The 14,993-nt window shown below is 41.5% G+C and overlaps 1 protein-coding gene across 10 annotated transcripts in view; it reads right to left on the bottom strand.

Annotated features, from left to right (window-relative positions):
• TNRC6C (trinucleotide repeat containing adaptor 6C) overlaps nt 1-14,993 on the bottom strand; it is a 432,408-nt gene that overhangs the window by 20,217 nt on the left and 397,198 nt on the right. For 6 of the 10 annotated variants that reach the window (XM_081185338.1, XM_081185340.1, XM_081185347.1 and 3 more), the window contains 8 exons: nt 9,053-9,226; nt 6,605-6,751; nt 5,552-5,671; nt 3,567-3,650; nt 3,048-3,279; nt 2,219-2,386; nt 600-791; nt 7-150 (listed from right to left, as the gene is read on the bottom strand). In XM_081185338.1, the coding sequence (XP_081041464.1) occupies nt 7-150; nt 600-791; nt 2,219-2,386; nt 3,048-3,279; nt 3,567-3,650; nt 5,552-5,671; nt 6,605-6,751; nt 9,053-9,226 (1,261 nt within the window). The remainder of the gene's footprint in view (nt 1-6; nt 151-599; nt 792-2,218; nt 2,387-3,047; nt 3,280-3,566; nt 3,651-5,551; nt 5,672-6,604; nt 6,752-9,052; nt 9,227-14,993) is intronic. The other 4 variants (XM_081185339.1, XM_081185341.1, XM_081185343.1 and 1 more) reach the window with 2 other exon arrangements.

Raw genomic sequence — 14,993 nt, 5'->3', positions numbered from 1 at the left:
CTCTACCTCCACTCTTGAGTAGATAGCGATTAACATCTTGTATGGTGGTGTTAATAGTTGGCCCTGTTGGAACACTTCCTGGTGTAACGTCAGGATCATTCTCAGGGTCAATGTTCTGCAATCCTTTCCATGGTACCCCAGGATGAAATTCTGTTTGGGCGAAAATAAGATGACATCACATTTCTTACCAAGATCCACATGCGTGGGAAAAGGTACCGTTGCACAGAAGATGAAACCAGGTACACAACTCTCTGGTGATGGAGTGGGCATTTTGATAAAAAGTTTAAGAAAAACATTTTGTAAGGGAGGTTTAGATGGATGGATTTTGTTGTCCAAATTCAGTGCTAGTATCAGGCAGGTAGGAAGTTTTATCCCAGTTCACACCAGGATAAAACATTTTATGTGCCTGCATGCCTCGCCCAACAAAAGCGTGGCAAAATGTTCCTCATACTTTCATCTTACGGAAGACTACAGCTGGAATGAGCTGAACTAGTATGTTAACATTTGGATACTGAAAGCATTGCCTCAGTAAAGGGGTTTGTATCACATTTCAGATACCTTCAAGCTCTAAAAGCTAGAATACATATTTTTTTTGTTACCTGGTGGCCAGTTGATACTGGAGCCATTGGAGATTTTATCACTATCAGATTTGGCACGTGACCAGCTGTGAGGAACGGCTACAGGAGGACTAGCTGGTGACTCGTTGTTTTGAATCAGATCATACCGGCCATAAGAGTCATCAATGGAGGACTTTCCTGGAGGACCAATACTCAGACCTCCAGGGATAGCACCTAGAATAAAGAAGGTGGGATGACAGCACAAGATTATTAAGAGCATGGTTAACATTTGGCTCCTTCTCTTATTGGTAGTCACTATAATTAGCAAAGCAAAGTATCACTCACACAACACATCTGTAACAGTGGCCAGTTAAGTGAAAGATAGCAGGTTAAACTGGGGCTGAAAGGTAGCTAACACAGTTCAAAAGTTATCTATCAAAGATTCGTGAGATTAAAGCTGCTACTGGGTGTAAATCTCACTGAACACACAGTGGGACCTGTTTCGAACAAACCTGCATGGGACTGATTTGCTACTGATAAAACTGTCAAGTAAAGTTAAAACAAAAGGACTCTAATGAAAAATGTAAGATACACAACATGGTATTTTGCTGAGTGTCAGCAAAAGCACTTTGCTATATGGATCATTAAGATCCTTAAAAATCTTACCAATATACTCACAAAATGTAAATGTTTTTAAAGAGCACAGTATTAGCTGTGAGTTTAGAAAATGGGACTTTGAAACAAGAGCAGGGAGCTAAAACAGGTTTCTCTCAGTATTGGATTAAAATGTATAATGACACTAAGGGCAATACTGAATTTTCACTTCTGCTCTGCCTACAGTTGTAGTCTGCATTCAATTTACATTAATGTGATGAATTCCAAACACAGTTGGTAGGTATTTTGCACTCTCTTTGGGGTGTGTTTTTTTGGAAACTGCTCACCTAAGTGAACCTCCGCCCCTGCCAACTTCTCTTAACATCTCATAAAGTTTAATATTTAAGGATTCATGAGAAAAATATAACACATGTGTAATTTAATTTTCTAACTCTGCATTCTATGCTTACCTGTTTGGAGATTAAATCTGATTGAGTTCAGTGGGGCATACTTCCCAGTAAATGGATATAAGACTAGCCTAAGCCACTCAAAAGTCGAGATGCCTGATGTTCTGGACTTTTCAAACTGATTTTCCCTTCTTGGTTTTTAGGCCATTAACATTTATTATGACCAATAATATGAGCAATGAAATCAGTATGAGCAGTAATATGTGTGTGGGGGTGTGGTGGGAATTACAAGAATAAGATATTTGTACATACAAATGTTCCATTGAGAAATTTATATTCTGTTAAGTACTTTGCAATGCCCATTGCTAACCTGGGGTGGGGGGAGAGAATACAGTGGTACCTCAGGTTACATATGCTTAAGGTTACAGACTCCGCTAACCCAGAAATAGTACCTCGGGTTAAGAACTTTGCTCCAGGATGAGAACAGAAAACGTGCTCCGGCAGTGCGGCGGAAGCAGGAGGCTCCATTAGCTAAAGTGGTGCTTCAGGTTAAGAACAGACCTCCAGAACGAATTAAGTACTTAACCCGAGGTACCAATGTATCAGAAAAACGTGGAATCTTGCAATTGGACTTGATGTATTTAGAACGATGACACATACCGTGCTTGCTAGGATTCTGGTCAAGTGGAGAAGCAGCACTGGAGAGATTATCCATTGAGTTGGGATGTGTCCACTGAGGAAGGCGAGATTGGGACTGAGAAGTGTCCTTCACTGACAAACCACCAGGAATGTCCATGCTGTTTACATTCATGTTTGGGTTCAGTCCAGCTAAGAGGAAGTAGGCAGGCTATTAAGAAACCCTTAATCCCCGATTCTTGGCATTTAATCACACTTTACTTTAAGCTGAAATCACAAGCTAATCTTTTTACGTCTACAAGTAATGCAAACATGGGTTAAAGCAGCAAGGGCCCAAGAAGTAAATTGGGAGGGACAGTATATTACAACCACCAAGCATCTTACAACCACCTAAACTGGTACCTACCACTACATTTTCTGTAAGTTAATTTAAGACTTAAGTTATTTTATTATGTCAGTCCTAAACCTTCTACCATTCAGACTCATTCAGGGATCCTGGATTCTAATATTATACAAGATAAAAAGAGTATAAGTGCTGCCTGAGTTTTGTTATACTGATTTTATTCTCTGCTTCTGAAGTTTTTAACACTGTGCCATTTTTTGATGTTGTTATGGTTCAGTTTTAATGGTATTATTATTATTATTGTTATTATTATTAGCTGCCAGAGAACTTTGTTTTTGGGTAGCATATTAATAAAGATAATAAGTAATTTGGACACAGTTGCCAAATTAGTTAAGAAGCAGAGGTATGCAGGAGAAAGGATTCCAGACTGAAGCAAGTTAAATCACTGTATGTATACATAATTAGGTAATTTACATCCTTCTGAACAGGTCCTTAAATAACTGCACATACCAAGGGGGTAAGGAGCAAAGGTGTTCGGTGAAGACTGTTGCTCTTTGGTCTGCAGGTCAGATAGGCCAGGAGCCTGGGGATGGGGTGAAAAGTTATCCATGGCTGATTTGCCTGCAGGGGGGTGCAAAGATAGATGTGGAGGGGGTGGCTGCTGCTTCATAAGCAGGGCCTGGGCCAGCTGGCGCTGGTGCTGCTGGATCTGCTGCTGCATGTTATTGATTGTACGTGCAACCTGGCAGCAAGGAAAAAATAAAACAAAGTAAGCAAATGCTAGATGGAACAAAGGCTTGTGGCACTTTATCTAGAACCACTCAGCAGACAGTGAATTCAATAGATTAAGAATTAGATGCATCCCAGACATGGTAAGAGAAACTGAAGTCTGTCAGCCCCGTGTGTGATTTATGTCTCCATTAAAGCGTGCAGCACAGTAGATTTCCTTCACAAATAAGCTTTTTCTTGTAACATGCTAGACTCTTTAGAGGCTTTACATTTGGAACTGGGTCAACCAGTTGCACCTACTTGCTGCTCCTGTTGTCTGATGGGTCCGGAAACATTACGCTGAGCCTGTAACATCTGCTGCTGGATTTGTAAACGTTGGTACGCCTGCAAGTTGAGAAAAAAAAAGTCTAAGGTCACAGTGTGAAGAAGCCCAATGGCCTCACTGCAACTGCATTAAATAACATCTGAAACAAATGCATGTTCCCAAAGCTCTCCTTGCAGGAAGTAACAGACCCAGAGACAGAAGTCAGCTCAGATCAAGAGTGCAAACAATACATGGCCAATTAAAGCTATTTAAAACGTGATGAGGAAAAGGCATCATCAACTGAATGATTGTTCAAGAAAATGTAAACACGGAGATGCAAATAGAGTGATGGTAGCATGTGAGAGAACTAATCACAAAGGCCCAGGGTAGACAAAACATTTAATCGGGATTCATGCTAATTCTGCTCTCTTAATCCTGGTTTAGAACTCAAGTTAACAGGAACACTGTGGTGCAGAGGTTGCCCACAAGATGCTTGTTGAAGGTCTTAATAAATATCCCCTTTAAAAACCCCTCAGACTTTTTGCCTTTCTTGTTCAATTCTGTCTGCACGACTCCACCTCTCCTACACTGAGCATGCCCCCTTAAACATGCCCACATCTCACTGGGTGCCAAGTTGCTCTCTGTGAGCAAGTGTAGCGGTGGCTGATGTATATACTTTCCCCCCTTTGATGGGGTGGCTACTGGGAGAGGGGAATGCCACACCATTCTGTCTCCTTTTCCTCTCTTTTTCCTTGGTAGCAAGGTATGTCATGCCCCCACTCCCGCAGTTATTTGGTATTATGCTACATCTCCACAGCAGCCATTTTGTGTTAGGGCCTGTCCTCCTGGCAGCCATTTTGTGACTGACATCCCTAGCATTTTCTCAAAATTCCAAGTGTGTCTACTTGCCCAAAAAGATTAGAGAACCTTTAGCTTCTCAAACTAAGCCCTGGAGCACACATACATTGAGATGATACCAGTGGAATTCATCTGTTGCCTACCTGAAACCCTCTATACAGTCATACCTCATGTTATGTCTGCTTCATGTTACGTTCTTTCAGGTTACGTCCCGCGGCAACCGTGGCAAAGGGTTATTTCCGGGTTTCGCCGCTTGTGCATGCGCAGAAGTGCAAAATGACGTCATGCGCAGAAGCAGTGAATTGCAACCCGCGCATGCGCAGACGCGTCGCTGTGGGCTGCGCACTTTTCATGTTGCAAACGGGCCTCTAGAACGGATCCCGTTTGCAACCAGAGGTACCACTGTACTATGGTTCAAACCATACATTCACACCTGGTCTCTGGCTAGGGCTTAAGCTTATTTAAGGTATTTATACCACTGTTGTTATGTCTGTACATACTTCTGTATGCTCACAAAACTGAAATAAAAAGAAGTTCTATATTTATAACATGGGGCAGTTTTCTCAAAACCTAAGATTAGTTGTTGCCATTGGGTACATGGAATTCTACACTGGTATCTTAATATCTGGAAGACTGGGTCCTAGAAAAATTTGGTTTGCAATAACTTTGAAAGGTTTGCAATAAAATACATGCATATTAAGGGCATGACTGATTGCACAAATGAATGGAAATAATGCTTCATTGAATCTACTGGTGAAGTATTGCAGAACATCAATTTTATTAGATTAGCATACAATACAAAAACAACAACACAGGAATCTATCAGAAATATTGTAGAATTTTGAGTAATAGTAGTGGTACCAGAGGTTGTTTTTGAGGTTACAGTCCTATACATGTGTTTCAAAAGTTAAGTTTAGAACAATCCAATGGTAATGAGCAAAGTATTTAGTCTTTATCATACTGGAAGTATCAAGCAACTTTTAAGATTCAGGTAGGTATATAAATTCATTTTCAGAACCAAGTCTAATCATCATTTCTGAAGTGAACATGCCCATTCATGTGGCTTTAAATGCAAGATTTTCTTTCTGGATTTATAGCTTTCTCACTGTGGCTTTTAACTCACCAGCTGCAGCTGATAGAGCTGGTTCAACATCGTCATATGCTGAGGATTAATTGGCGAGGTTAATAGTGCAGGATTGAGACCAATGTTTTTTGCTGCAAACTGCAAAAGCTGTGCTTGAACCTGGAGAAAAAGAATGTAAGAGGTGAATATTCATTACTACAGTGGTTAGTAATGACCTTAGTTACAGGTCTGAACTCCTTGCAGAGTTGAAACAAGACAATTCCAAAGAAAGTGGTTTTTAGGTTACTTGCTGTGATTTTTCTTTAATAGAAAGCTATGTGTAGAAGTTGAAAGCAAACACAACATATCACAGCAAAATAAACCTTCATTCCAGAATTGCTCATCCTTTCTAAACCTGACACATAAAATATAAATACTTGAGAGTTGTATCCAACCAACTCATTGTATGTGTCTAACAACTTCTGCAAGTGCCACACAAATTCCTCTCCCTCTTCTCCCCCCCCCAGAACTGCTCCAGAGGGTTGAGGGAACTCCCAAGGCAGATTTGGGGTGTGCGCAGGGGCAGGAAAGGGAGAGGAAGTTCCACCCTGTTCACAAAAGTCATTCCACACATGCAATGATTTAGTAGGGTACAACCTGAGTCACTTATAACTTTCCCACAACATGCATTTTTTTGTAATTCAAATAAACTGGCATGGCAACTTAAAAACTCTGTGGCATTTCTCTATACATGGTGCCTTTCATAGGAGTATATTGTGTAAGTGTGGTGGTGTCAATATTTTATGTTGCATTATTCCAACTGGCACTATCAGCCATCTCTAGGTGCAGATAACTTTAAGAATATATTATTATTTTTTCTTCCATTTAAGTGTTCCACTCAATATGCATTAGTTATGGCACAGAAATGGCCATCGCCAGGGATACAACCATTTTTGCAAAACTGAGGAGCCGGTGAGGAGGAGAAACCTGCCTCCTGACCTTACCGACAACCCAAGTGCTAACCGCTAGGCCCTTGTTTTCCAACGGCCAGTGGTTAAGGACACCTGGGTTTGCATCCCTGGCTATCACTAATGCTACAGAGCTCAATCTAACCTGAGGGGAGAGAAACTGAGGCACTTGAGCACGAAGACTAGGCTGGGATGAGTTAAGAGGTTGCACTGGCGGTTGCTGCGGCTGTTGCATGGTCCTGGCTTGTGCTGCTCCGCTATTGCCAAACATACCCAGATTGCCACTCGGTATCTGTGGGATGACAAGGTTAGAAGATTTAAGTTTCACAATTTTATAGCTTGTGACAGTCACTGTAGACTAGCTCAAGACATTAGCAAACAAAGGAGCTCTCATGCAGATTAGCAGCAGGTGAAGCGTTTAAAGCAGTGATGGCCAAACCTGGCCCTCCAGCTGTTTTGGGACTACAATTCCCATCATCCCTGACCACTTGTCCTGTTAGCAAGGGGTGATGGGAGTTGTAGTCCCAAAACACCTAGAGGACCAAGTTTGGCCACCACTGGTTTAAAGTATAGCAAACTGAAACATCAGTAGGCATGTACCATCGGTAGGAGTTTGGTACAAATACATCAGTTGACCTAAATTACTCACGCAGCCAACCATGTGGAAGCTGCTTCCTTTGGAAAGATGATGGTGCGTACAAAACTGCACCTAATTCTGTCAAACCATGGCAAATGCCCCTAGAAGAAGGCTAGCAATGATGCCACTGAAAGTGCTGCAACAGCATGGGGATCTGCTATAGAAATGCAATGCAAGCAACTGGATGCAGATACAAATAGCCACCCTTAAAGGTAGTTGCATGTCTAAAGCAGGCTTAAATTTCACTTTCAAAATGAGTCAATCATAATCTACATGTATGTGAATTAACTTTATCTAGGAAATGACTTTTTTCCTGGACATATAGTGTAAAGCTTTCCCCTCTAGTTTCAGTAAAAAATAAAATAAAAATACGTTCACGTGTGGAATGTATGACATAAAAATATAGATTTGGGTACTGGAATGCATTTGGGCATCCTGCTTGACTGTTGTTTGCTCTTCCTGATGGTCATGCCTGAGCAGAAAGGAGGCAGCTTCTTCATATTATGCTAAACTATAGTTAAGTGTGATGTCCAAATGTGGCCAAAGTAAAAATGAATTACTATTATTCTAATAAGTTTGGGTCGACATTCCAGCTTATCCTTTTATCACCTTCGCTTTAAAAACAGAAACAAAAACCACTTGTACCATGTAGTTTCCTGATTATCAACTATGACACATAGTTCCAATGTTTGGGGCTTTTTAGCTCATGCAAAAGGCAACTGGGGCATGTGAAACAAATTACGTATGGTGTCGAGAAACTGGATAGTCTCACAGTTATTAGAACCCGGGATAATCCATTGAAGCTGAATGGTAGGAGATTCAAGACAGACAAACTTCTTTACACAGTGATTGATGCCACCCTGGATAGCTTAGAGGGTGAATGGACAAATTCATGGAGCATAAGACTATCAATAGCTATACTGTACATTATCTCCAATCTCCAATATGCCTCTGAATACCAGTTACAGGGGAACTAAGGAACTTCTGTTTTGCTTGTGGGCTTGGCCACTGTAGGAACAGGATGCTGGCATTTAACAATACCTAGCCAGCTCAAATACAGTGGTACCTCTGGTTACGAACGCTTCTGATTACGGATGCTTCGGGTTACCAACTCTGCTAACCCAGTAGTAGCTGCTCCTGGTTGCAAACTCTGCTCCAGGATGTGAAGGGAAATTGTGTGACGGAGGTGCGCACACAGCAGGAGGCCCCATTACCAAAAGCACGCCTCAGGATAAGAACGGTTTCAGCTTAAGAATGGACCTCCGGAATGAATTAAGTTTGTAACCAGAGGTACCACTGTATAAATAATTTGGTCCATAGTTTTTAGAGCACAGCGTTGACATTATAGTGTAAGCAATGGCAAAAGGGCAAATATTTGGTTTCTCTAGTCAAGTGCTCTATCATCTAGACTTGGAAGCAGCACCAAATGTGTGGATTGGACAGTTAAAAATGAATACTGGTCCTGTTCCACCTAACAAGCACATACTGCAACCAAGAAAGCTTGAGGGTGGGGGAGAAGAGTGATATAAAGCCCCCAGTATAGGGAAACCTTTCAACGTGTATGAGCTGAGAAGGCGAAGAGGAAGTAAGCAAGAGCGGCAAGAGCTATGAGCGGCAAGAAGTATGGTCTGTGTGAGGATGGGAAGGAGCGCCAGTGTGCAGGGACGCTGCGGGATGCACCAGAGGAGAAAAGGAACCAACAACAAAGACGGGAGGAACTGCAGGGATGCAAGGGCAAGTTCTATAGCTAAGGACCTTTGGGAATCTTGGCGTGCAGTAACAACTGTCATTTGAAATACGCTTCGATGACAAGTTGATTTTTGACTTTTCATTCACTTCTTTACGTTTGAGAAAAAGGAGCCTTAAAATGAAAAGCAAAGCCAAACAAATATCTTGCTGACTAGCAAGCGCAAGCGTGCCGACATTCAAATAACTGTCACTCGAAAGATACCTTACCTGTCTAGAAGAATTCAAGTTTTGCATGCCCAGCCCTGAGGCAATCCCACCCAGGGTCTGATTAGGGAGTGCACTGTTTGAAAGGGGGAGCTTCAGGCTTGGTGAAGGCAAAAATGGTGAAGTAGTGGGCTCTTCCACTAGGCCGCCATCCTGATTGAAAAAAGAAAGGGTGAGCTGTGTGCAGTGTCCAGGTACAGACAGTGCACAGAACAGTTTCCCATGGAAATATAAGTGGAACATGGATGAATAAAAGTTCAAAATATTGTTTAAAAAGGCATGAGGAATATATAATGAAAAGTATGGGGTGGAAGGGAGAAGAAAAAGAGAAACAGAATTTAGATACTGTTTGTCTTTACTTTTCGCTTTGCATTTTGTAAATCTATAACTGAACAGTATTCTGTAGTATGAAAAATGGCAGGCACAAAAAGGGATGCTTGTTGTAACATTTTAAAAATAGGAAAGTTACAGGGCAACCGATCCCTTGCCTCAAGAGGAATGGCAAGAACACCCGCACAAGACAGACTTCTGTCTGATCATTACTTCCATGCCCACTTCATTTCCTCTCTTTTCTCTCAATTACAAAATAAAACAAAAGGGGAGGGGTTGGAAGACAAAAGGACATTCAATTCTTCTGAAAACCCTGAAAAGCCTGATTGCATTTTTGGAACACTGCCATAAGCCAAAGTGGAAACAGACTTATGAAAAAAGTTAAAAATTACAGGAGTTTCAGAAAGCTTTCTTCACTGATACTTTGGTAATATACATAATCAACAATTCCAATTTTAGGTAGTGTTCTAAATTGCAAATCAGCTGTTGAGAAAACTTGTTCCATTAATCTTCTGTGTCATCTACAGTTAGGTACATGACAGACATTAAACTATTTTTAAACATTAGCATAGTAATCAGTATGTAAACAAACATCTGCTATTGAATGCAGGTGTATAACAATTTATTTTTAAATCAGTTACCAATCTGAGGGATGAGGAAGACGACAAGGGGGCTGCTATGTTGACAGTGTCCTAGTCTGAATGCCATGTTTTAGAGCTAATTGGAATTTTCAAAGAATTCTGTATTGTCAACTGCAGCCCCAAGCATATTCCAGTTTATATGCATATAAGTTTCACTGGCATGAGTAGGACGTGAATAAGTGGGCTGAATTTTGTGTCTAATTCTTCAGCTTTGTCATAGCATAAACAAAAAACAAATTGTAACCCACCCAACCCAACCAATTTCCACTTAAAAAATTCTTCAAAGTATTGGAAGCAAGAACATCCCATAAATTGGTGCGTTCATACGTAACACTTCTAATCCCTCAAGAAATAAGATTATCTCCTCCCTCCCTTGCATGCTCAGAGTCAATTAAGTTTTGAACCAGGCAAGCCATCACCTCAGTGTTGTCAAGCTGGTTTGTGCATATTCTCCAAACTATTACTGGAAATCACAACTTAAAGTTGGTTCCCGGTTCTGGTTTGAAGGTCAGCCACAAACCATAGTTTGCCGATTTGGATGAAATGGCAACAACAATTTGCCTAAAAGATGGGAAGGAGGAAATGCCATACTAAAGAGGAAGGGGCTTGCACAAAGCTTATTCCCAATCATCCTAACCATGGTTTGGAAGATTGGACACATTATATGTGAAACAATCCAAAATATCAAGAAGAAAACCTTACAGCAGAAGCTTTACGTGGAGGAGGTTTGGGAAGTAATCTCATCTGTCTATGTCTGTCTAGGTGGCCATCTTCCACTGACCTAATTCTAGGGTTATTCTGCTCTTCCCCCAAAAATGCTTTTTTCTGTGTATAGCTAGTGTCTTTGGGGTTTAATGCAGGATAAACACAGTGGGCCAGTGTGGACATAAGATAACTGTGATATAGTGTTACAAATTCCAACATTCATCAAGTGCCAGTTCAGAAACATCTGCTAATCACAATCCCTTGTTATGTCATACTCGAGAAAACACTGTGCAAATGCTAGTTAGTGAGCAAGCTGGTATCATAAACTACAATTAGACCCTGGGTTTGTCTGAACTAACCAGAGTTCTTAGAGTCTGAACATAACATAATGGTTAATTTAACATCAAAAGAGAAAGTTTTCAATCACCTCTTCTTGTATGCAAGAGGAGAAAAGGTAGAGTGCATAACTTGTGCATGTATTCCCCCCCCCCCTTAAAATGTTAAGTGGTATATTAATTATGTAAATAAACAAACATTGTACATGGTTCCTGGGGCTATTGGTTCCTCCCCTTCCTCATGGTTTCCCCCATCCTACTGACAACCTCACAGTATAATAATACAGATGCCTTCTGAAAACTTCTTTATTTCCACAAGCCTACCTAGATGTATAATTTATTTGGGTATATTTGTTTTAATTTTATCTGTGTTTTATTGATAGTTATCATATTATGTTCACTGCTTAGAGGTATATGTATATATATATATATATATATATATATATATATATATATATATATATGCAGGTTTTGGTGTCTTCGGGTATCTTCCCGTGTAAGAGTTGGGGTGTCTAGGCGACGTTTCGACGAGGTCTCACTCGTCATCTTCAGGCTGGTGCTTTCGGCTTCTTGTTACTAGAACAGAGCAGGATCTCAGTGTTTGAGTTCCTATAAATACTGTTGAGGGGGTGTGGTGTATAGCCTCCAACGTTCTGGGCAGAGAGGAAGTTCCCAGGTTATTGTGCCTTTTCTTCTTTTGTTCATTAATTACTTGAGGGATATCTTGAGTGATTTCTTGAGTGATATTCTGAGTACCACTTAGGAGGGTCATTAGGTGTGGATTAGTTGCTAAAGCTTTCGTGTCTTGACCTCTTGAGCTTGTGAAGAGTTTTTCTGAGAAGATGGCTGTACTGCACTTAGTTGTGCTCTGGCTTGGCTTCGTGTATAGGGGCGAGCTGTGGTTTTGTGCCCTGTGCCAGCCAGATCTGTGTAGGGATTGCAGGGGGGTGCAGTATCCGGAGGTGCCACTATGGTTTGGCTACTGGATGGTGTCTGTAATTTATCTGTGGAGAGGGTCTGGGTTTGGGTCTGGTGTGGTTGATTGGAGATGGCGTTCTGTGTGCCTCTGGTTCTGGTGTCGGTTTTTGTGGGGAGGGCTAATTTCCAGATGTCTGGCAGGCGGGACGTGTCGTCACGCTTGTTCATGTTGTGAGGGTGTTTCTCTATCTCGATGGCTTCCATGATTATTCTCTTGTGGTGATGTTCCATGTTAAAGAGCAATTTGGAATCTGCAAAATTAATTTCGTGTCCTGTTTCTTTCATGTGTTGGTAAAGAGAGGAAGTTTTTTCTTCTTTTTTGACGGCATTCTTGTGTTCTGCGATACGTGCATTTATTCGTCTGTTTGTTTGTCCAATGTACGTGGCTGGGCAGACTTTGCAGGGTATTTCATAGACCCCTTGGTTTTCTAACTGGATTTTATCTTTTGGGTTTCTGAGGATATTGGCTATTTTTTGGTTGGTGCAAAAGGCTGTTTTGATATTGTGTTTATGGAGGATTTTGCTAATTTTATCTGTAGTGCCCTTGATATAAGGAAGGAGGGCCATGCCATTGTTTTCTTCTGTGTCTTGGTTTTTGGGGGGTGTTTCTTTTTGGATTAGCTTCGTAACCCTGTTTTGCTGGTATCCGTTGGCGATTAACACATTTGAGAGATTCTGTAACTCAGTTGTCAAGTGGTCTTTGTCAGCCAGGCGTTTGGTTCTGGAGATGAGAGTCTTGGCTACGGAGTTTATTTGTGCAGGGTGGTGGTGTGATTGTGCATGTAAGTAGCGGTTGGTGTGTGTTTTTTTCCGGTAGATAGTGTGTCCTAGGGAGCCATCAGGTTTTTTGTAGATTAGGACGTCAAGGAAGGGAAGTTGGTTGTTGGCTTCTATTTCCATAGTGAATTGTATTTTGGGGTGTAGGCTGTTGAGATGTGTGAGGAAGCTATCTAGTTTTTCCTTCCCGTGTGGCCAAATTACAAATTGGAGAGCTGAAACAGAGTCCTCACATAAGACAGACACACACACCAACAAACTCCACAAACTAGAGAAACGCCAGAAGCCCAGCCACCCTCCACAACAACCCATGAAACAAACAGTACATAACATATCAGACAGGATCCTCACCTCAACTGAAACCAAAGTACTCTCCAAAGGTTTCAACTTTGCAGTCGCCCCGAGACGCATCCCCACGGAAAACATCATATGCGGAGTCGAAGCTAGCCTAACCAAAATCAACCCAGATGAAGCCAATAAAATCAGACTCGAAGTCACCAACATCCTCTGCTCCAGCAAACCACCCAGAAGCAATTTACACAAAGAAGAACAGAAAGCACTCACCAACCTGAGGAAAGACAACAACATAATCATTCTCCCAGCAGACAAAGGTAATGCCACTGTTGTGATGAACACATCGGACTACCAAGCAAAACTATCAAATCTACTCCAAGACCCTACCTACCAACCTATAAAAACAGATCCCACCACCTATCTGGAAAAAACCACCAAATCCAAAATAAAAGCCTCTCCTATCAGTGAAGAAATCCAGCTAAGAATCATCCCCAGAGAAAAATCATCCAGATGCCCCAAACTCTACGGTCTCCCCAAGATACACAAAGAAGGAACACCACTCAGACCAATAGTCAGCTCCATAGGCTCACCTCTACAAAATCTCGCTAAATTTCTCGCTAAGCAACGTCAGCCCTATGCAGAATCTATCGCTTCACACGTTACAAACTCCTTCCAGTTCATAGAAACAATAAAGAAGCAAAACCTACATCCCGATGACCTACTTGTGAGCTTCGATGTTGTATCTCTCTTCACACAAGTGCCCATTAATGAAGCCTTGACAGCCATTCAAAACAAATACAATCCCCCCGAATACATCCTGGACCTGACCAACCACTGCCTAACCAACACGTACTTCATCCACAATGGACAAAGATACAAACAGATAGAAGGAGCACCTATGGGATCACCCCTCTCACCGGTCATCGCAAATCTGTACATGGAACACTTTGAAACCAATGCTTTAGACAAGTCAGAACACAAACCCAAACTTTGGCTCAGATATGTTGACGACACCTTTGTAATTTGGCCACACGGGAAGGAAAAACTAGATAGCTTCCTCACACATCTCAACAGCCTACACCCCAAAATACAATTCACTATGGAAATAGAAGCCAACAACCAACTTCCCTTCCTTGACGTCCTAATCTACAAAAAACCTGATGGCTCCCTAGGACACACTATCTACCGGAAAAAAACACACACCAACCGCTACTTACATGCACAATCACACCACCACCCTGCACAAATAAACTCCGTAGCCAAGACTCTCATCTCCAGAACCAAACGCCTGGCTGACAAAGACCACTTGACAACTGAGTTACAGAATCTCTCAAATGTGTTAATCGCCAACGGATACCAGCAAAACAGGGTTACGAAGCTAATCCAAAAAGAAACACCCCCCAAAAACCAAGACACAGAAGAAAACAATGGCATGACCCTCCTTCCTTATATCAAGGGCACTACAGATAAAATTAGCAAAATCCTCCATAAACACAATATCAAAACAGCCTTTTGCACCAACCAAAAAATAGCCAATATCCTCAGAAACCCAAAAGATAAAATCCAGTTAGAAAACCAAGGGGTCTATGAAATACCCTGCAAAGTCTGCCCAGCCACGTACATTGGACAAACAAACAGACGAATAAATGCACGTATCGCAGAACACAAGAATGCCGTCAAAAAAGAAGAAAAAACTTCCTCTCTTTACCAACACATGAAAGAAACAGGACACGAAATTAATTTTGCAGATTCCAAATTGCTCTTTAACATGGAACATCACCACAAGAGAATAATCATGGAAGCCATCGAGATAGAGAAACACCCTCACAACATGAACAAGCGTGACGACACGTCCCGCCTGCCAGACATCTGGAAATTAGCCCT

Source organism: Podarcis bocagei (genome assembly GCF_964188305.1).
Source record: "Podarcis bocagei genome assembly, chromosome: 2".
NCBI lineage: Eukaryota > Metazoa > Chordata > Lepidosauria > Squamata > Lacertidae > Podarcis > Podarcis bocagei.
The sequence above is the reverse complement of the archived record's forward strand: the minus strand, read 5'-3'. Positions and strand labels throughout refer to the sequence as shown.